The 21,282-nt window shown below is 38.9% G+C and overlaps 1 protein-coding gene across 2 annotated transcripts in view; it reads right to left on the bottom strand.

Annotated features, from left to right (window-relative positions):
• Nucleotides 1-21,282, bottom strand: part of Med13l (mediator complex subunit 13L) — a 301,062-nt gene that overhangs the window by 13,364 nt on the left and 266,416 nt on the right. For both annotated transcript variants that reach the window (XM_027949108.2, XM_071616977.1), the window contains exons 16-25: nucleotides 20,805-21,010; nucleotides 16,458-17,395; nucleotides 12,060-12,239; nucleotides 11,427-11,650; nucleotides 9,482-9,674; nucleotides 8,423-8,849; nucleotides 7,583-7,802; nucleotides 5,938-6,126; nucleotides 1,468-1,697; nucleotides 1,131-1,273 (exon numbers count right to left, since the gene is read on the bottom strand). In XM_027949108.2, coding sequence (XP_027804909.1) covers nucleotides 1,131-1,273; nucleotides 1,468-1,697; nucleotides 5,938-6,126; nucleotides 7,583-7,802; nucleotides 8,423-8,849; nucleotides 9,482-9,674; nucleotides 11,427-11,650; nucleotides 12,060-12,239; nucleotides 16,458-17,395; nucleotides 20,805-21,010 — 2,950 coding nt within the window. The remainder of the gene's footprint in view (nucleotides 1-1,130; nucleotides 1,274-1,467; nucleotides 1,698-5,937; nucleotides 6,127-7,582; nucleotides 7,803-8,422; nucleotides 8,850-9,481; nucleotides 9,675-11,426; nucleotides 11,651-12,059; nucleotides 12,240-16,457; nucleotides 17,396-20,804; nucleotides 21,011-21,282) is intronic.

Genomic DNA, 21,282 nt, shown 5'->3' with positions numbered 1-21,282 from the left:
GCAGAGCTGAGCAGCTGCAACAGTGACCATCTCACCTACAAAGTGCAAAATGTTTACTCTGACCCTCTGCTGGCTCTAATGTACTTGCATGCAGGAAACCACTAAGCTAATTTGTGATGTAAGTTTTGCTTTGGTGCAGTCTTTAGAAAAAAATTTCCATCAATAATCATATACAAAACTTCTTATAAATGTGTCATTAATTAATAAGGTTTTTAAGTATCTGTCAAGGCCTATTCGTATTACTCCTGTAAACACTATGTAAGTAGCTACACAAATGAGGACAGTGCGTGAGCTCGGCTTGTGCCAGGCAAGGCAGCTGCTAGGGGATGGTTGTGCATTAGGCAAAGTTACTTTTAGTACTTCTTGACTGTTATGCTTTTAATAAGGAATACAAGCAGAGGAAGATGTATTGGGGATACAACTAAAAAAGAAAAATCTGTTCTTTTTATCTTCCAGACTGAAAAATACCAGGCGTTGGCAATGGGAATAAAGACCTGCTCCTACTTGCTACTCTATGTCTTCCTGAAACAGGATTTTCTTGCTAATATGTCGCCAAAACAAACTAGAGAAACACAAAAATCACCATCTTCAGCCACCAAACAGATAAACTGAAGGAAATTTTTATATATGATTTCAACAATCACCTTTAATCTCTGATAGAAGATCTCTGATCTTTAAAATTGACTTGTTCATCTCACTGCCTCAGTATATAAATTGCTAGAAATTTAGATTTACTGAGCACATAACTTTTATACTATAATATAATAATAAGTTATAATAGCTCACCATTTCTGTTTTATACTTGAAATTTTATTTGGAGAAATAATTTTGCTACTAAAGAAAAGTTTAAGGGCTGGGCTTGTGGCTCAGTAGTACAGCACTTGCCTCGCAAGTGTGAGGCACCGGGTTCAATCCTAGTACCACGTAAAAACAAAGACATTGAGTCCATATACAACTAAAAATATATTTTAAAAAAAGAATTTAAAAACATGATACTTATACATGTAAATCAACCAAAAATATAATGTTTTAGTCTTACTACCAGCTTTAAATTTTTTCCTTTTTGCTTAAATTTTTTCCATCTGCTCAGCCCTTTCCGGTTTTTACATCCTGCTTCAGGAATTTCTCACCTTTAAGCTCCCCATGGCCAAGGCGCCCAAGTCTTCCAATCACAACTCTCCAGGGCAGCGATGTCATTTGCACAATGCCTATGCACCATTCCCACAGTTTCTGCAGTCCAATCTTACGTGCAGATACTTTACTCTTCCGTGACCTAAGAAAGAAAGAAATGGAGAAGAGGTCCCTGCATAAGTCAAAGTTACCACTTAATGAGACACACGCTGTAAAATTCCAAAGGACATATCCATGCTGTTTCCATTGCATTTAGATAGGAAAATGAGCTCAAGTCACATCTGATCAAAGATACAGCATTAATTTACACACAACACAGATATCAAGGCCTCTCACCTGTTTGGTAAAGCAATATTCACAACGCAGGTCTCTAATAACTCCCCATGGAGGTCAGTGCAGGAAGCCAAGAGCCAGCGCTGGTCATGGGATAGACAATAGCCCACAAAGAGCACATTGTACTTCTGGCTGGCCTCACCAAAGTTCTCTCCCAGCTCTGTCTGCTTTGATTTGTCTTTGATTGGGGCCAATATAAAGGGAGGGGAGTAAAGCTGGATTGGGCTGGGCCGCTGAAATCAAGATCAAAATCAGTTTCAATACAAAGTCACCCAATGTAATGTTTACAACAAAACCCAGAATAAGACTGAGGGAAACCAACAGGGACAAATGGTGATGATGACAGACTGTTTCCCACCCCTGCTCCAGTACTACACATGTAAACAGTAATGTTCACATAGATGACAAAAAGACTGTTTAAATGATATAAGGTAGGAAACCGAACCAACCTAATATTTTCTTATTAAAAGAAATGACTATTTTGGAAAGTAAACTGGACTAATTTCATTAGTTATTAGGAAAGTGGAAATTGAAATCACAATGAGATAACCCTACATACATCAGCCAGAATGTTTGAATAAAAAAGGCAGAAAATACCATGTTTGGTGAGAATTCAGAGCTTTTACACATTGCCCCTCTGTGACTCAATAAAAGCATATATGTGTCTCCCAAGAACAGGTGTCATAATATTCCTAACAGTATTAATCATAAAAGCTCCAAGTTGAAAACAACCTAAATACCCATCAACAGTAAAATGGATGACAAATTGTGTTAGAGTCACATAATCAGAATATTAAACAGCAAAGACAATGAAAAAAAACACAACAACAAACAACAAAAATGGATAAATCTCAACACTGAGTGCAGGAAGCCAGACACAAAAGAATATAAACTGTATGTAAAGTCAAAAACAGTCTATGCTGGTAGAAGTCAGAATAGTACCATCAGTGACTACAAAGGGACACTAAGGAGCTTCTGTTGCTGGTTACGCTTTTGTTTCATGTGCTTGTTATGTGACATTTTTTACTGGAAATTCACCAAGCAGCAGTACACATATATTTTAATAATAGGCATATGTGTGAAAAGGAAATTTTAGAAATCCAAACCATTAGCTGTTACCCAAGACAAATATTTTAGAAAACTAGACAAAATGTAATTGACATCATTTTTTTAACAGCTATCATATACACATTGCTATTTAATAAATTGCAACAGGAGTAAGAAAATGTTTATAAAGGACCAGATAGTAAAGATTATATTTTAGGGGTCTCTGCATATACTCTTGTCTTTTTATAAATGGAAAAATAATTTTTACCTGGTTTGTTATACAAGTACAGGGGTAGGCCAGATCTGACCCACAGCCATAGTTACTGATTCCTGAACTGTCAGCAGGAGGCATAGTAGTTAACAGAAAAACACGATTTTAAAGATAAAGGAGGCTTTAGAAATAATCTAATCCAAAGTATTCATTTTAGGGTTCAAAAACTCAGACCAAGAGATACTCAATGATTTCCTCAAAGTTGTAAAACCAACCACCACTATTCCATTCACTTTCTATATGACCCAGAAATTGGACTCTAACATACTTATCAAAAGAACTGAAAACACATGTCCACACAAAATCTTTGTACAAAAGTTTGTGACAGCATTATTCACAATAGTCAAAAAGTGGAAACAATCCAAATGTCTACCAGCTACTGGAGAGATAAATAAAATATGGTATAACCATCCCACGGAATATTATTTAACCATGAAATGATTCATGCTATCACATGGAGCCTTATAAAAACTATGCTAAATGAAAGAGGCCAAATATTTAAAAAATCACATATTATATGATTTTATTTATATGAAATGTCCAGAACAGGCACTCAAGAGAGACAGAGGTAGATTAGTGACTGCCAGGAACTGAGGGGAGGGAAAAGAGGGATGATTGTGAGGAGTAGAATTTTCTTCAGGATTGACAAAAATGTTCTAAAAATCAGATAGAAGTGATGGCTGTATAAATTTGTGATTATATTAAAATCACTGAACTACACAATTTAAAAAGGTGAATTTATCTCCATAAAGCTGTTATTAAAAAAAAAAAAAGGTCCAAGTGAGGTTGTTTGAAAGTCTGACATAAAACAAAAAGGTTAAATGTCAAATATTTTAGCTGCAATAGACAGCTTGTGGTAAATAATTAGGTAAAATATGATTCCCAAACAGTGTTTTAAGATACTATATATCTCATTGTTATTATTATTTTTAATATTTTTAGTTATACATGAACACAATATCTTTATTTTGTTTATTCGTTTTTATGTGGTGCTGAGGATCGAACCCAATGCCTCATATGCACGAGGCAAGCGCTCTGCCACTGAGCCACAGCCCAGTCCATAAGATTCTATATATAAATCTTAATTGATAGTTACTGCATATATTTATCTTGTGAATTCTAAAACATGTAGACAACATGTGATGATCAGGCCAGAGTAACTGGTACATCCATCACCTCAAACTGTTACTTTGTGTTGAGAACATTCAGAATCCTGTCTACTACTACCAAATTGTTTTTATGATGCTAAATATTACATAAGAAAACGAAAGTGATACTAGCTATAGTATCGAAACTTGCATATAAATACTGAAGTACACGCTTTCTTATGTGGCAAGGTGCTTGCATGTGCTACCCTAGGGAATCAGCACTGCATGTAGCAGGGGCCCGGCTGTTCCCTTCACTGCTGCCCCCTGTCTTGGCAGGAAGGCAGCACCTGGTACAGAGCAGATGCTCAATGGCTGAAGCGAGGGAAGCACAGTGCTCCATCCAGACAGGCCACCAACTGACCAACTGACCATGACTCACATACAGGAATTCACACACCTTGGCAAACATTTACAAAATGTGGTGCTTCTGTTTTTAAAATAAAATAGACTTATTTCAAATAAAATAGACTTATTTCTCTTTTCCCACTGAAAGGAATGGGGGGAGGCATGTTACTTGAAGTCTGTTTGCCACTTATTTTAAACTAAGCCTCACTTTGTCTCAAGAGCCCCTGATGATGTTCTGATAAAGTATATTATAATCTTTAAAAATGTTATATGATGCCTTGGGATATATTAATAGTAGGCAGCCCGCCTCTCTTTAATCTCCACTACAGAATACACAACACTATTAGTTATTACTTGACCTGTGATCACTTCTCAAAGCATCAAGAAATGACTGCATCTGAATTCTTTACCTCCACAAGGAGGTAAAGAACAGAAAGATCCCACATTTATAAAGAAAAACATCAATTCATAATTTCAGGAGACAAAGAAACAAAGATAAAATTTTAAATTCTCGAAAAAGCTAATAGAATAGATGAACGAACTGCTCACAAAAATGAAAAATTCAAACTCCAAGACTAAACTAAACTGAAAATGCCAAAAATAGAAACTGTATTTAACACCAGACTGAATGTAGGTCATCAGCTGAGCAGCTTTCTCCCCTGGGACTAGGCTGACCTGAACCAAGTTCCAATACAGTATTAACTACTTGAAACATTTCTCACTTCCAAGCTTTAGCATCCTGTGCAGTTTTCCAGAAACATTTTTTTTTTTTTCCAGAAACATGTTTTTAAAAAGGTCTCTTAAGGCGAAGAGGTTTTTGTTGGCTTTTATTAATGGGTTTTCTTTTATGCCATGAGATTGTGGGAATTGGTTTTTAAAGCTTTGATAAAGCTAAACACTGCCTTAGACACACATTTTCAAGATAAAGAATGAGAAAAACAAGGGGAGCATAAGATTTTTGTTTAAGAGATATTTTGGCTGGGTGTGGTGGTGGACATCTGTAACCCTAGCTACTCAGAAGGCTGAGGCAGAAAGATTTCAAGTTTGAGGCAGCCCTGGGCAACTCAGCAAAATCTTGCCTCAAAAAAAAAAAAAAAAAGACATATTTGGCTTTATATTTTAAAATTCCCTTAAAGGTATGTTATCTATGGGATGTAGACCCAAGAAGATGCGAGGGAAAAGCATTCATTTCTACCCAATAGCACGAGATGAGGAATAATAAAGTTGGGACTCTGGGAGAGCACATCTCAGAAAGTGAGGTGCTCTCACACAGTGAATACACAGATCACTGCTGCCTCAGACATGAGTCAGATCAAAGGAGAGCAGAGAATCTGTAACATAAGACAGTTTAGTGAGAACAATAAGAAACAAAATAAATTTAGGAAATTTGAACATTAGTACCTAAAAGTGATAAGTATATTATTGCCTTAGATCTTAAGTGAAACAAAAAAGAGCTTGCTTATCTCTTCTCTCAAAATAATTTTAAAGTTCAGAGCAGTATTTGTTTTAACTTAACAATTAAAGAAACCTACCAACTCTTATATAAAGGTAGAAGACCAACCAAGCAACCAACAAATCTGTGCATCAGATAAGACATCCTCCTGGTTTGCATTTTTAGTACCAAAGCATTCTTTCTGCAAATTTCTGCCCTCCAATACTCACCTCAGGGTTCTTGAGGGTCATCTCAATGCTGGCTGCAGGCCCAAATCCTGTGAGGGATTTAATGTGGATCTGTGTAGGCAGAGGTCGCCTGCACTGGCAGTACACTGAAAATGCCATGGACTTCAAGTATTGAATGTAGAAAACTTGTTCATCCTTCACTGTCTGCAGCATGTACTGGCAAGGCACAATCTAAAACACAAACCAACCAACCCCAGGAGATTTACTATGTTTACAAGGCAGCTGAAAAGTGAAATGGCATGAATTTATTCTTTGATGTGGGGGAGGGACCTTGGCTTTAAACAATGTAAATGTCAACCATAAGACGATTAAATTCTAATTTCTTCCAGTGGCATAAAGTCCTATGTGACATGTAGGATTTTTTATAACATAATGTTACGAGCAGCAAATTATGTTGGCCAAGACATACTTTCACTTAGAAATTACCCTACTCCTACTTTTGGTATAAATTTTTGATTTGCTATTGCCATGGTTCCAAAATTTTAAAACTTGCATTTTATTATTTTTCTCATTTGTATAATGTATACACATAGCATGCATGGCATCTTTGGAATTACTGCTTAATCGTGTGTGAATGACGTTGAAACAATGAACAATTATCAACCTTCTATTTTGATCACCTAAACTTCAATCTTTTAATTCTATAGGATAACTTTCATTTTATGTGACAATAAAACAAAACCCAAAAGGAACAAATAAAAAAATTAAAAACAAAACCAAAGCTGGGTGCGGTGGCACACACCTGTAATCCCAGCAACTTGGTACTGAGGTAGAAGGATCACAAGTTTGAGACCAGCCTCAGCAATTTGGCGAGGCCCTAAGTAACTTTGCAAGACCCTATCAAAATATAAAAAATATGGAGATGTGGCTCAGAGGTAGACCATCAGTAGGTTCAATCCTCAGTAACATCACTACTACCACCAACAAAACAAAATAAACCCAATACACCCTAGGTCTCATTTTTCATCCATATAAAATATTTTTTACAAAATTATTTCACTATAAAACTAGCAAAGATGTAGTGAAAAGAAACATGCTTGCTTACTGCTAAAAGAAAGGTAAATAAGTTTTGGGGAAAGGAATCTGACAACATTTCTCATCATCTACAGCTAAGAATCCACTTTAAAAAAATGACCTAAAAATGTAAAAAGGGTGGGGGAAGATAAGACACAAACATGTTTACTTGGCTTTGTTTATAAATAAAAAAAGCAGAGATAAAGGTCTATCTACATAGGAATAGTTAAAGATGGAAAATATGTAGTCATTAAAAACAGGGGAGGCTCGGGTGGGCTCGGTAGTACAGCACTTGCCTAGCATGCTCAAGGCCCTTCTATCCCCAACACGGCAAAAAGAAAAGGTTACTGGTGTAAATTGTAGGGAACATGGAAAAATATTCATGAGTAATGCCTAGAAAAAGATTAAAAATTATATTAAAACCAGAATCTCAACCTTGTAAAAATGTAGGGGAAAAGCTAAAAGACAAAAATAAATAATGATGGTTTTATCTAAAAGGTAAAAATTATGAATATTTTTCCTTTCATACTTTCATGTACTATTAAATTTTTTAAATCATAAATTTAATTTCATAAAAACAACATATGTAAAGAATAAACTTGCAGACAATAACCTGGAGAATGAAAGAATTTCTCATATGCTCAGGTAAATTATCCAGCATTTCTGTGTAGCAGCGCATCAAGCTCAAGAGCCAGAAGTTTCCAGAAGTGGAGTCTTCCTCTGCAGTGTAGGTGAATGGGTCCACCATGTAAATCACAACAGCAGGAGGGTAGGCTTGGCTGTCTGCAGAGTCAGGCTCCGTGGGAATTCCTATTCTCTCCCTTTCTGTAACACTGGAGAGAAAGTCACTTGTGAGGTACATGAAACAAGCCAATTGTAGAGCACACTGACTCTGTGGACAATGACTATAGGCCGAAGGTATGAATATGTGTGCATCATATACTAGGAGCAGGCAAATCAAGCCACTAGCACCAAGGACAGATGGAAATGGCAATAGTGATCAACATCATTAATCCAAAACTTTAGCATGATGCTCAAAAAGTTTTGGATTTTGGAGTGCTTTGGATTTCAGATTTTCAGATCAGGGATGTTCAACCTGTGAAGTCTATGCAAATATTCCCAAATTAAAAAATCTCCAAACTCTGAAACACTTCCAGTCCTAAGTATTTTGGAAGAAGGATACTAAACCTCTAAACTGGGAGGTCTCTTTTTCAACTCCCTTTTCTTTTCTGTGGTAATACTCTAGAAAGAGATTTTATAACAAGCCTAATAGTGAATTAATAAGCTTAATAAGTTTGTCAGTTACAGTAAGTTTTTAGAAGTGTCAAATTTCTTAATGTAGCTACAGATTGACAATTGTCACTTTTTATTGGAAAGAAGAAAAACAGAGCATTCTATTGGATTTGGAGATTCACTGAGGTGGGGCAAAAGAAGAGGTCCAAGTTGAACCCACCTTTCTTGTCCATCCTGCACGGGCTGGGAGGAGTTCTGCCCAAGCTCAGTGTCTCCACCACAGCCCATGTTCCCTTGGGTTCTGTCCGTGGCACTGCCCCCAACACTGGGGTTCTGCCCTCCAACACTACCGCTGAGTCCTGAGGAAGAGGTAGTGCTCATCTGGTTAATACCCGGAGCAGAAGCAGATGACGAGACCTGGGGCACGGAGGAACCAGATGTGGAACTACTTGTTGAGGGGTTTGTAGAACCACCATTAGAGGTGGGATTGAATGCACTGCCAGCTGGGGGAGCTGCTGATCCTGAATTTGAAGCTAAAGGCCCAGCATTCCCAGGCGGAGCTTGTCCCTGTGTTGTTGCTGGTGGGGTCTGGTATTTAGGTGGTATCAACAGGCTGCTGTCTAGCTGCAGAGTGGCTAAATAAGGTGCTGAAAGAGAATACACAGACAGTTGGTGTCAGCAATGTTTGGCAGAGTCAAACTTCATCAGATGTTAGAATGGTTGCATTTTTCAAAAAGTATGCTCTTGGGATGCTGTACTCTGATTCTGACACCCTAAATACTATCTCCACACTTGCGGATGTGCTTATACACACTGCAAACACAGAAATGCATGTGACACAACTTATGAGTTTTTAGAAAAAGATTATTTGAAAATAAATATTAATCACTCATAATATTCTGTTTCCAGACAGACTTCACATGCCTTCACTGAAAAATAAGAAGCCATATATTGCATAGCCATCGTGGTGTATTATGCTCTTATGTATATATGGCTTTACGAACCTCAGAGGTTCTCTGGAGAATATGGGTTAAATGTAAGCAGTTAATACCAAGTCATGCTGCTAAATTTTCAAAATGTGGTATAAATAGATATTGCTTCCTTAAGAAAATTAGGATTTAACTACCTAGAACACAAAAATTAGACTAAACTAGGTATAGTAATGAAATGCTAACATTATTTGAGACAAAAGAAATTTAATACCGCATCTGTTAGGAGATGGGTAGGACCTGCTACTTTACACCTGCAATTCTGCTTGGCCAAATAACCCTCCATTTACCTAGGTGATGGCGGCAAACTTGCGCATAAAGTTTGAGTCTGGAATGATTGTCATTCTCCTCACTGCTCCAAGGCTGGTTAAACCATTCGCTCACAAGCTCATCTGTCAGCTTCTGTGCCACGGTCTTTCCCACACGCATGATGCCATCACGTAGCACTTTGCAGATGGGCTTGTGCTGCCCAAGCCTACACATCTGAGGACACAAGCAAGCCCATTATTTTCAATAGGAGTCAGTCAGTCCTTCACACAGTACCTACACTCGGCCCTTTGCTCAGCAAGGGAGGTTACCATAAACATGCAAGCTTTTTCCTTTTCCTTTAGGTTATCCACATGCAATCAAATGAACATTATAAGCTGGACTTTTTAATTTACCCTAAAATTGCTCTCTCTCCAAAATCTGAACTAGGCCCTCAGAAGAAAACTAAATGTTTCTTCACCCAGGCCAATTTCTCTTGCACAAAGGAGATTGCTGAACACTACCTTAAGGCTAATGAGCAAGTGAAGAAGAATTAACAGGATTTCTAACTACTAAAACTGAGACATATGTCCACTAAAATCTCTTAAGTAATCCTTACACATAATGTTTTCTCATAAAATAATACTAAGATTTTATAGGCCATCTGTTAGATTGATTGTCCAGAGGTAAAGCAATAAGCATCCCAATCACTTTTCAAAAGGAAGTAGCTGTTTTAGGACAATGAGAATCTGCTGGTAATCTCCAGGACACTCAATGGACACTCACAACACCCTCCAAAGAGCCAACTATCTGTTCAGCAGCAAAAGAGTCCATATTAGTACCCCTTATTAGAGCTGGGTTAAGTGAAAGCTTATCAAGCCACCATAAAATTCTCTAGTGCATAATCCTTGAGCAGCCCCAGTAACGCAAGAGAGAATGGGGCGAGGGGTGCCTGAACCTTCTAAAACTTACTTTGAAGGTTTTATTCGAGAGAATGGGTGAGCTTTAGACAGACATGAGTTGTCTGTGATAGATTAATTATGACTTAATGGTATTGTGTGTCCATGGACCATGTGCTATGCAGAAATGACTTATACCCAAGGGTTTCTTTCAATGGCTCAACAGATGTCATCACATGGCATTTTAGCATCTCCTCATTTCTCTGAAGCAACTCCTAAATTTACTATTCCATGTTTACTTGTATGTTTACAGATAGTGAATGTACTCTTTGGAAATATATTTGAAATTCAGCTTGGCATCTTATTTACAAAACACTTTGTAATGTTTATTAGGTACCTGTCTATGTTATAAACACTTTAACAAATAATTTCATTTAATCTTGCCATATATGAATCATAAGGTACAAAGAACTTAGTGTATACGGACCGCAACAAAAGAAATGTAAGTGCCACAAGTCTAACCTTTCAAAAGTAACAAGAATTTACATATTAGAGAGAGAACATTATCCAGCTGGTTTTCACATGATTATGGTTATTAAGAAGAAGGTAGTGTTAAAACACAGCAGAAGCACAATGCATTCAACTTTTCTTTTGATCCAGAAATGTTCAAGCTAAACATTTATTTTTTTTATAGCTTTTGAGAACTTGTATCCATCCACCAAAAAGTAAATAAAAAGAACAGATGTGCTTTCTTTTTTGTAGAGTTCATCTTGCGCACAGCTACCACTTTTTCCTAGTGTACAATATCTTTAAACTTTGAGCTCATAAATGGGGGAAAAAAAACAGTGGATGGGATTTTAAGATGTGTTCTAAGGCTGGTAGAGGAATTTTTTCTCAATCTAATCAAGAATAAAGCCAAGAGGGAAGGGGGGGGGGGGGCTTGCCAATTTAATTCTTTTCTTCATCCTCTGTTTGCAATTTTTACTTTGAAATCTACTTTTAAGAAATTTGTTTTTTCAAATTCAGTTCATAATCAGAAACAATCAGGAGACTCATGTCATAAAAAGAATGCTCATAATAACTTTCTTACCTCATATACAGCACTCAAGTCCCTGAAGAAAGTTTTGGCTCCTTCGAGCAAGGCCTCATTTTCTGGACACACCACAATATAGGCAACATCACGGTGGCCCCCATATGGGTCCAACAACAGCCTTTCCCAAAAGGGCAAGGAGAATGGCGAGATGGTCAGAAAGTCCTTGTCATAGCCTACCAGCAGGGTAGGGATGGGTAACGGCTCAGGAGATTCTTCTGAACCTAGAACAACATTGTCATTTAGGAAAGTGCTTGAGATTCTATTTCTCACAGTCTGAGCATTTTAGAAATTCCTGGGGGCACTGGTCTTAATTTTGGATCTGAAATGTCATTACCTGTGACATAATACTCTTATAAAAGTATTTTTCAAATCATCTAATTAAGCAGTCTTTGATGAAGACCATTAATTGAGTCTAAAGTTTCTTCTGAAGGCCCAATAAAACCAGAGGACAGACCAGAACAAGTGAAAGTTAACTTTCCAAGCAGTATTACTTCATTTCCTTTAACGCGGGCACTATGATCCTGACTAAAAAACTAGTTTTGCTAGTGAAGTGAGGGTTGGACAGTAACTAATGCTACACTTCAGTGGGGAGTACTGAGGTGAGAAGGGGTTTAAGTCAGCCAGGACTACCGTAGGTTCCACGTCCCGCCATCTTATGGAACTGCTGCCAGGTGAGTGGTCCCTGCACGTGCTGAATGTTCTCCCAGGTCCTGCCCGTGCGCTTCTTTTGGATGGCATCTTGGAGAAAGGGCTGCAGGGACAACAGCATGCGGACCACATCCTGAGAGGAGAGCATGCTGATGTCTAGCACTGGAAGAGACATGGGAACACAAAGGATAAGGGGATTAACATTCTCCTCTTTTTGGTCATCATCTTGGATCTCAGTCATAGTCCATGACAAAGATGTTATTAGCTGTATCAGATTCTAAGGTTCTTGACCTAAGAGTCAAGAGAAAAGATAGTCTAAATTAGAGAAAAAAAATAACTGATAACTTGTTAACCAAAACAAACAGAAAGAAAAATTGTTATTCTAGATAAGAGTTTACCTAAAGAATTGTTTAAAAGAGAAAAAATGAATAGGTATAATTTTTTAAATCATGGAAACCCGTTTAAGAATTTCCATAAGAGAGCTTCAAAAGCTTTTTTACATCACATTACTTTTACTTGTGATTATCAATGCTTTGCAAGTGGGCCTGATGGCACATGCCTAAAATCCCTGCAACTTCAGAGGCTAAGGCAGGAGGCTCACAAGTTCAAGGGCAGCCTCAGCAACTTATCAAGGTCCTAAGCAACTTAGCGAGATCCTGTCTCAAAATAAAAAGGGCTGGGGATGTGGCTTAGTGGTTAAGCACCCCTGGGTTCAATTCCCAGTACAAACAAACAAACAAACTTGTATGGATATGGATGCTTTGACTTAAGATGAGTAGATCAAAATGAACCTAAAATAGAAACTTTACAAAACTATTTAGGGCTGATGATGTAGTTCAGTGGTAGAGTGCTTGTCCAGCATGTACAAGGTCATGGGTTCAATCCCCAACACTAAGATGGGGAGGGAAAATAGGAGAGGAAGAGATTTTAATGTTCTTAATGTAAAATATTTTCACAAAATACCAATGCGTAAAGAGAAGACCTGCAATGCAGTCAGAGGCAAACAGAACCGCAGCAGAGACAGCATGAAGCCATCTGGGTGCTGAAGAAGGTAAGGAATTAATTGTTTAAAGAGTAAATATTCCTTCTGCCAGCTGTCACTTGAGAGGAGTTTTTAACCTAGAATTTGAAAACCCCTGAGAATCCATGCTAGACCACATGAGTACTTGTGTGAATATGTTTGCACTTTTCCCAGAATGGAGGGTCCATAATGCTCATCATTTTCTAAAACATGTCTGCAGAAAACAACTATCCAGCTGGAGGTGGCATGCTAGGAGAGCCTGCAGCTGGACTTCTGAAGATGGATGCTTGCTCTACTTTTCTGGCTGATTAGAAAGGGTATTTAAGGGTTCTTATCATATTCTCAGATCTGTCCCTACATCAATACAACACAGGTTACAAACTGGTAGTACACAGAGTTTTTGTTTTTGTTTTTTCTTTAAACTCTGGAAGGACTACTCCAATTTCATGCACAAATGGGGGTACCCAGTTTTTCTGAAAACCTTAGAGGTGGCTGCTGCCATGGGGGACCTGACAAGTCAGGGTCAAACCCCATATCCCCATATGACCACTTGCGGAGCTGAGTGGCAGCCTGGCCTCTTGGACATTTCTCCACACCTTGCCCAGCTATCTGGTGAGGATAAAGCAGTGCTAATCACCTGTACCTTAAACCTGTGCTTCTCTTTAATTTATAATAAAGAAAGACAGAAAGTACTTCTATACCCATAGCGACCTAAAGTGGGAAATGACAAAACCACGGATTTGAGAAAAATAAAAGCAAGCCAGAGGGCCAGGGTTGTAGCCCAGTGCCTAGCACGTGTGAGGCCCTGGGTTCCATCCTCAGCACCACATAAAAAAAAATGAATAAAATAAAGGTATTGTGTCAATCTACAATTAAAAGCAAGCCATAAACTCTCTTCCTCTAAACACAAAATAAAAGGTGTGTTGTGAAAGGATGTGATTTAAGGTATTGCTTTTTTGCAACTCTGTCTCCCATCTTATTCATCTATAGTAATATCTGCTAATTTTAACATCTTAAAAATTTCCAGACTTCCCCTGCAATAAAGATGTCCACCTTCTCAAGGGGTAAGATGATACCACTGATTCACAGAGTGTGTTTCTGTCCAAAGGTCACGATTTAGTGAAAAGAACCACTGCAGGTGATCATGCACATTTCTTTAAGGAAAAGGTGGCATTTTCTTTACTTCATAAAATTTATTCTGTAGACATTAATTAAAGGCTTGCTAAGCACAGGATGCTATTTGAACTTAAGCAGTTATGAAAATGAAGACAACCCTTTAATGCTCCCTTAGGGGTGGCTGCTGCCATGGAGTAGCCATGAGTACCTTCTTGCTTAGCCTGCTTGGAATGTGTGTCCTTCCCTATTCCACTGACCTCTGTCTTCTGGGTTTGCTTTTATTATTCTTTACTTCAGTCCACATTTAAGGAGCATTAATGACCTTTTCCTGCAAGACTGACAGCTGTTCAGAGGCAGAGTCCAAGCTTCATTCACACACCCCCTCCAGCCTGGTCTCTGTCCCTTTCTTTTCACTGTGTGGTCATCCTGTCTGTCCCCACGCCCCAACAGAACCAGCTCTCACTGTGCTCAGAAAATGTGCTTAACCCCTATCTGAATCTATTCAGCTGCACTTTAATGTCTGCAGACCTGTCTTCTTTCTGCAACACTGCTTACTCCTGTACGCCTGGCTTCCAAGACAGGTCTTTCTCTGGTCTTCCTTCTCTACCTCCTTTACAGGCTCCCACTTCTGTCCTTGTCAAATTTCAGTGTGGCTTTGCCCACTGCTCACCCTACACTTCCTCCTCCTAGTGAGCTTCTCTGTGCCCCGACTGGAAATATCACCCACATTCCAACCTCTCCATGCCCACTGAACTCCAGGACTACATCTCTACTTGACATTTCTACCTGGACTTCTCATCCTACTCAAGTATGTGGATCTCTGAATGACACCACTGTCTGCCCAGGGACCCAAGCCACAAACCTGGGCATCTTCCTTAACTTCTCCCTCACCCTAATCCCCCAAACTCCTGGCATTAACAAACTCTGCAATAATACTTTCTAAACATCTCTTGACTGTGTCCATTTCTTCTCCACTCTAAGGCAAGCTACCATTTTTCATTTGGTCTTATATCTTCCCAGATCCATTCCTGCCATTTTCTAATCCACACCCCACATTATGGCCAGAATATAGTGTTTTGTTTAACTATGCAAATCTGATGTCAATGCCTCTTCTTAAAACCATTAATGACTTCTTACTACTCTTCCGATGAAGGCCCAACCCCTCCATTAAAGGCTCTCTGTAATCTAGCCTCTGCTGGCTTTTTACTCTTCCATTTCTCTGGGAGTCCCAGGCTTCACATAACTCTGCATCTTCACGCCTGCCTCTTCTTCTGGCTGGGATGCAACAACCTGTGCCCTACCCTCTTCAGCTACCTAGTCCATGCTCATCACTGAGTTCTCAGAGTAGGTGCTACTGCCTCGGTGAGTGTTTTCTGACCTGCAGTCTGGGGTGGCCCCTCTAGCCATGTGTTCATCACTCAATGATTTGTAATAATATGCTTATGTGTGTAATTATTTTATTAACATTCAAATGTCCATTTTTCAAAATGGATAAGATCTACCCGTGAGGGCAGATACCCTGTCTCCCTCAGTCATGATTTTATGTCCCAACATGTATCACAGTGTAGAGAGTGAATGATAAGGGAAGAGGCAAGCAGGTCGCTTAGAACTTTTAGAGCCCTACTCCAAAATGGAGATCCCCTGCCCGTATGGTGCTGAGGATAACTCAGGGTCTCATGCATGCAAAGTATACGCTCTACTACTATTGAGCAATACCCTTAGCCCAACTGGAGCTTTTAATATGATAAGAGCTTGTAATGTATTTCAGTAACCACAAAGTAATGTGATCATTTTCATAAGAGATTCAATATGTTGGGAAACCAGAGAAAGGGGAAAGTACTTGGTAAATGGACAGAAGGGTTTAAGAATGAGGCCTCACTAGCACCTGATCCTGAGGAATGGGTGCATGTTAGCATGCGAGGTATGCAAACGATCAGCGTGTACACTGGGGATGATTTTGATACTCTGCAGACAGAGGCTGCCAAAATGGGTTGCCTGCTGTGATTGATATAAGAAGAAATTTTCAGAACACAATTACACTTCTCCAAAAATATTTCAATAGAAACCACTGCCCCAGTTCTAAATTTAGGGAGAAATCAACAAAGCTCTCATTTTAGTTTTGTCTTTTTTTTTTCTCAAGAGATGAAATTTAAAATTTCTGTCACATAAACCAAGAAAACTTTTAAGTTATCGTCACATCAAGATACTTTTTAAGATGCAAATCTGAATTCTGGGACACCTACCATTGCTATGAGGCCAAGAGTGCACAGTGGCACTTCTCACCAGAGCTTCATCCACTTTCCCACCAGTGGGATTATCCACATACTGCCGTCCCTGCTCCAGCGCATTAAAGCACTCTGTCCAGTAATCATTGTTGTCTGCCTGTACCCGGTCATAACTCCAGCTTACACAGGGAAGAGTTTGGCGACTGTTAGAGGAAATATAGTCCAGGAAACTCAGAGAAGCAAAAGGTTGTGTATGTTGATTCTGAAGGAGAAGAAGAAGGCTTATAGGTGTCTCCTGGGATTTTCTGGCTCCCTCCATCTGAGGAAGAAAGGTGGTCTGACACATCATTAAGCGCCTCTCTGCAGCCTGACCAATATCAGAATTCTTCCCAAAAATATCCAACTCATCTTCAAGGAAGAGTCCCGAATTGTAGCCAAGTTTGCGGTTCATAATCGCACTAAACCCACAGGTGCAGCGGTACTGGTCCTCATTGGAAGAATCAGGGATGTAGAGCCCAACATCTGCCCCTTTGATGTTCATGTTGCAGGCACAGATGCAACAGCTGTCAAAGTTTCTGTCTTTAAAGATATTCATCACAGAATCTGAGAGAATCAGGGTGACATAAAGACTGTGGGCCTCAGGAATTGGCTGCATGGTGGCAGGCTCCACAGAGTTAAGGGGCCGTGTGGTAGAGGGGGTAGAGGCTGGTGACCCCTGATCAGTGCTGTCATATTTAACAGACCCTTGACCACTGGCAGTGCCCCCACCTCTGGGAGTTCTTGGGGTTCTGGGGGTTCGTGGTGTGGGGACTGAAAAGCGAGGGGTCGCTGGAGATGGGAGGACTCCTGCCCCACTGTTGCTGGCTGGGGCAGCGCTGTTCAGCGTCACCGGCGTGTTCATCTGTGGTGTGTTCAGATAGTCTGGATCTGCTAGGCTCCCAACACTAGGCACATTACTGCAACAAATAAAAGAAAGGGTGAGGCAGGGTGGTACGCTGCAGAAGCCAGAGTCCACACACCAATCAGCTATCATTTGGTATGTACAGTTTTCTCTTTAACAGCAACAACAACAAATGTAAGAAACAATCAGTGCAGAGTCTTAGAGAATCGAGAAGCAACACATGAAGAATATTCTATGCAGCTCTTTCCTTCTATTTATTCCACATTTAAACAATCCTCATCTCAACCTTTGGAGGAAACTTTCACGATCTTTATAAGCAAACATGACACTGGGTTTGATCAATGTAATTTTGGAAAGCTGTAACTACCAAATGGAACTTGGACACACAAGTTCAGATGCTAAATTAGCTACAGGATCACAGGATAAAATTTCCATCTAATTTGCAATTACATTTTTGTCATTTTTTGAAATTAAAAGTCTGCCAGTGTGCTTGTTCTCTGAGGCTATAATCTATATATGATACTGAAGTAGCTATAATCAAATACACGTGAAAATTTAACATTTTTTTCTAATTTTCAAAATGCATCCCTCTCTAGGCTTAGTAATGAGTGACCACAAGGGAATTCTGATTCACATAACCCACTTACCAGTACCATCCTGCAATTAACAGAAATATTACACATGCTACTAAGAGGCTTTAGTATTAATAGAGTCGGGGTGTAGAAGGGCATATAATGTATCATAGTCTCCAGCTTCTAAAAGATTTTTGTGGGGTGGCAGTCACTTTAGTTCACCTTTTATTTTTCAACATGCTATGCATTACATATAATACAATTATTTCCATTCCCTGAGAAGAACTGGGATATTTTATCTATTTACTCATAAGCAGAGACTTTTCTTTTTTTGAATAGCCAAACAGAAAACAAAACAGTAGTGTCTGTGGTATTCTGTTTGATTTCCCATTATAAAACACTTTTCTGACACACTTTGCTTGATGTATCTGTATAACAGCCTGTGAGCCCAATCTTTGCATTTACAAGGTACCAAAAGAATACAGGCTGTTTAGTCTCAAGAATTTTTACACACAGTGATTAAATTGACCATCCTCCAATAAATTGCATCCTCCTTCACTTATAAATGTGAAAAAAGAATGCGAGAATAAATACCCTTTGTCAAATAATTTTTTGTGTGATTTTTTTAAATGATTAAAGCACTAGCCCAAAAATTCTAATAAGGCACTATAAATAAATTTCAAATCTGAGTCACAGTGGTATATCTGAGTATAGATAAAAAAATGACCCAGAAAACTTGACTGACAATCACTGCTCTCTCAGAGACCAAAATAATAAGAATGTAATAATGATCTTCACACTAATTGGATTCTTTTCAAGTTTTCCTGTTCAACAAAACCCTAAAATTATTACCCAGCTCAGATCTGAAAAGGAGCTATGACTACTAACGGAAAATCTAAATAATTAAAGTGTTCCCTAGGTAGTTAAGAATGGTTGAGCTCATACAGCAACATATTCATTTTTTTTTCAATAAAAATGAATTGAGTACCAACTCTAGGCAGAAGCTTGGCATTCAACAGACAAGGAGAAAGAAAAGTTGGCTCATAAGCAAGAAAAGCATATTCAAAGCAAGTGACTACAGGTGTACTGAGTGTGTCAAGGGGTCCAGAGTGATGGAGACCAGAGGCCACAGCAGAAAGATTACACAGTCTGTGCTGGCCAATAAAGTAGCCATCACCACCCCAGGGCTAGATTTAAAATAGCATGACCAGAATGAAAAATTCAATCTTGGTCTCACTTTTCAAACACCAAGTGTCAACAACTACCACACAAGACCAGTAGCTGCCACATAGGACAGCGCAGATAAAAAACACCTTCTTTGACAAAAAGGTTTATTAATCATGTCAGTTTAGAATGCTAAGAGTCATTGAGATGGCAAATGACAGATGTAATAGATCAAAACAATAATCAAAATTATCAAAACATTGCATAGCAATGTGGTGGCAAGTGACCTTTTCAGGGAAACTGCATGTGAGAGAATTAAACTGTTGAACAGGTACCTGAGGGTCCTGCCTCATTCATCGGCAACAGTGCATGTTAACCTACCCCCCATGTCCCAGGATGTTCTAGTGGTGTTGTGCCAATATCTAACTAAGAAAGCTCGAGAACAACTGGAGCACAGTAGCACCCTGAAAACCAGATGCTCACATCAGTTTATTTTCGAGCACATTCTTCCACATTGCTAGTATGTTGTCATCTCTGTGGTACTGCCACAAACATTAGTTGCTGAAGCCTTTCAAAAGTTCCCTGTGGCATACAGGGCAGGATTACTCCGTTTTAAAAAGAAGAGCACTCAGATAAAAAGGTCATCTAATGTCATACACAGGATTTTTATAAGGCAGGAATGTCTGCTCTATGACACTGCAGCTGTGGCTTCCTGCTGCCCAAATCTAGGTTCTTGACATCCATCTACACATTTACATGTGATGTGTATCCATCATAGTTCTTCATTCTGAGACTGACTTACATACATGAAACCTGGTTATTGCATTAACTTTGATTTCATCAATATATTTTAAAGAAGGTCACAAAGATGTAGCCCATGGAAGGGGTCTGAACACAATTTCATTGGTTCCTAAAGTTTGACTTTGAATTAGTTGCCAACACTTTAAAATGTGAAAATGTACATCCAAGTCCAGATTTCTACCCACCATCAAAAACAAAACCCAACCACATTAACCTCACTCCTGTCTGACAACAACTCTGCCTCTGACTAGCAACTGTGGCACACATGGGACACACTCCTTCTGTCCCCCAAAATGAGGTTGAGTAGCAGTAGAACCACCTTTTTAACCTGCCCATTTCATTCATATATTGCTTACCTGGCCCCAACAGAAACATGAGTTTGTGGCCTTTTGTTTTATAACATTTAAATTATCTTATTATGAAATTATTTATTTAAGGAAAGACTGATTCTATATCATTGATATAAGTACTATTTTTCTGGACAGAATGAAATATGTCCATGCTGCTATAGACACCTCCTTTCCCATCCTCTAAATCTTTCCGCCATCCTGTAGCTATTTTAGTATATGATATGGAGTCAATAACAGAAATTATCTACATTAATACTTAATTTTAAACTGTTTCTAAATTACACACTGAAATCATCACCTTATACCAAAACAAAGTTCTTACCACAACCACACAAAGAATATTACTAACTCCAGTCGAGTGCTCAATTCCATCGTACACATCAATCTGGCACTGAATGAGCACAAACATCAAAGTTCCCAATATAATTACCCTCAGTTTTTAAATATATGAAAAGTCATTTAGAAATAAATACATTTTTTTAACCTAAGATCATGTATACAAAAGCATGAATGGCCAATAATGGCAAATTCTAATGACATGCTACTGTACAAGAACTGACAGAGCTCCTGTACATACTTGTAGCCATCCCTAATGAAAGTGGCTGCAGGGGGCATGGGCAGTTGTTCAATTTTAGGAGGAATTGCCCACGAAGGCCGGAACAGACAGGCATCAGGTATCTTCAGAGGTAGCAGGCAATGGCTCGGCAACATCTTCAGTGGAGCAAACATGGAAGATCCCACAAAAGGCTGAAAGGGTGGAACTCTGTGCACATATGAAAAGTCCTGTGGCAACAAAAGGGCCGGTGTTAGTTCTGGAAAGCTACTGAGGACAAAACCACAGCTGCGCAGACTTTTATAAACAGCAACAAAAACTACTGTTAATTCATCAGAAAAAAGCTGATACCAAAATTTTATATTAATCAAGACACTGACAAGTATGCCTCATGCTCCAAAACAAATTGTTCTTAGTCATATATGTATGGCACATCAACAATACCATTTCAAAAACAGTACCTATGGATCCACATGGAAATACCCTGCCTTGGAAAAGTTGA

Source organism: Marmota flaviventris, chromosome 1, assembly GCF_047511675.1.
Source record: "Marmota flaviventris isolate mMarFla1 chromosome 1, mMarFla1.hap1, whole genome shotgun sequence".
Taxonomy (NCBI): Eukaryota; Metazoa; Chordata; class Mammalia; order Rodentia; family Sciuridae; genus Marmota; species Marmota flaviventris.
This window is presented reverse-complemented; position numbering and strand designations above follow the sequence as displayed.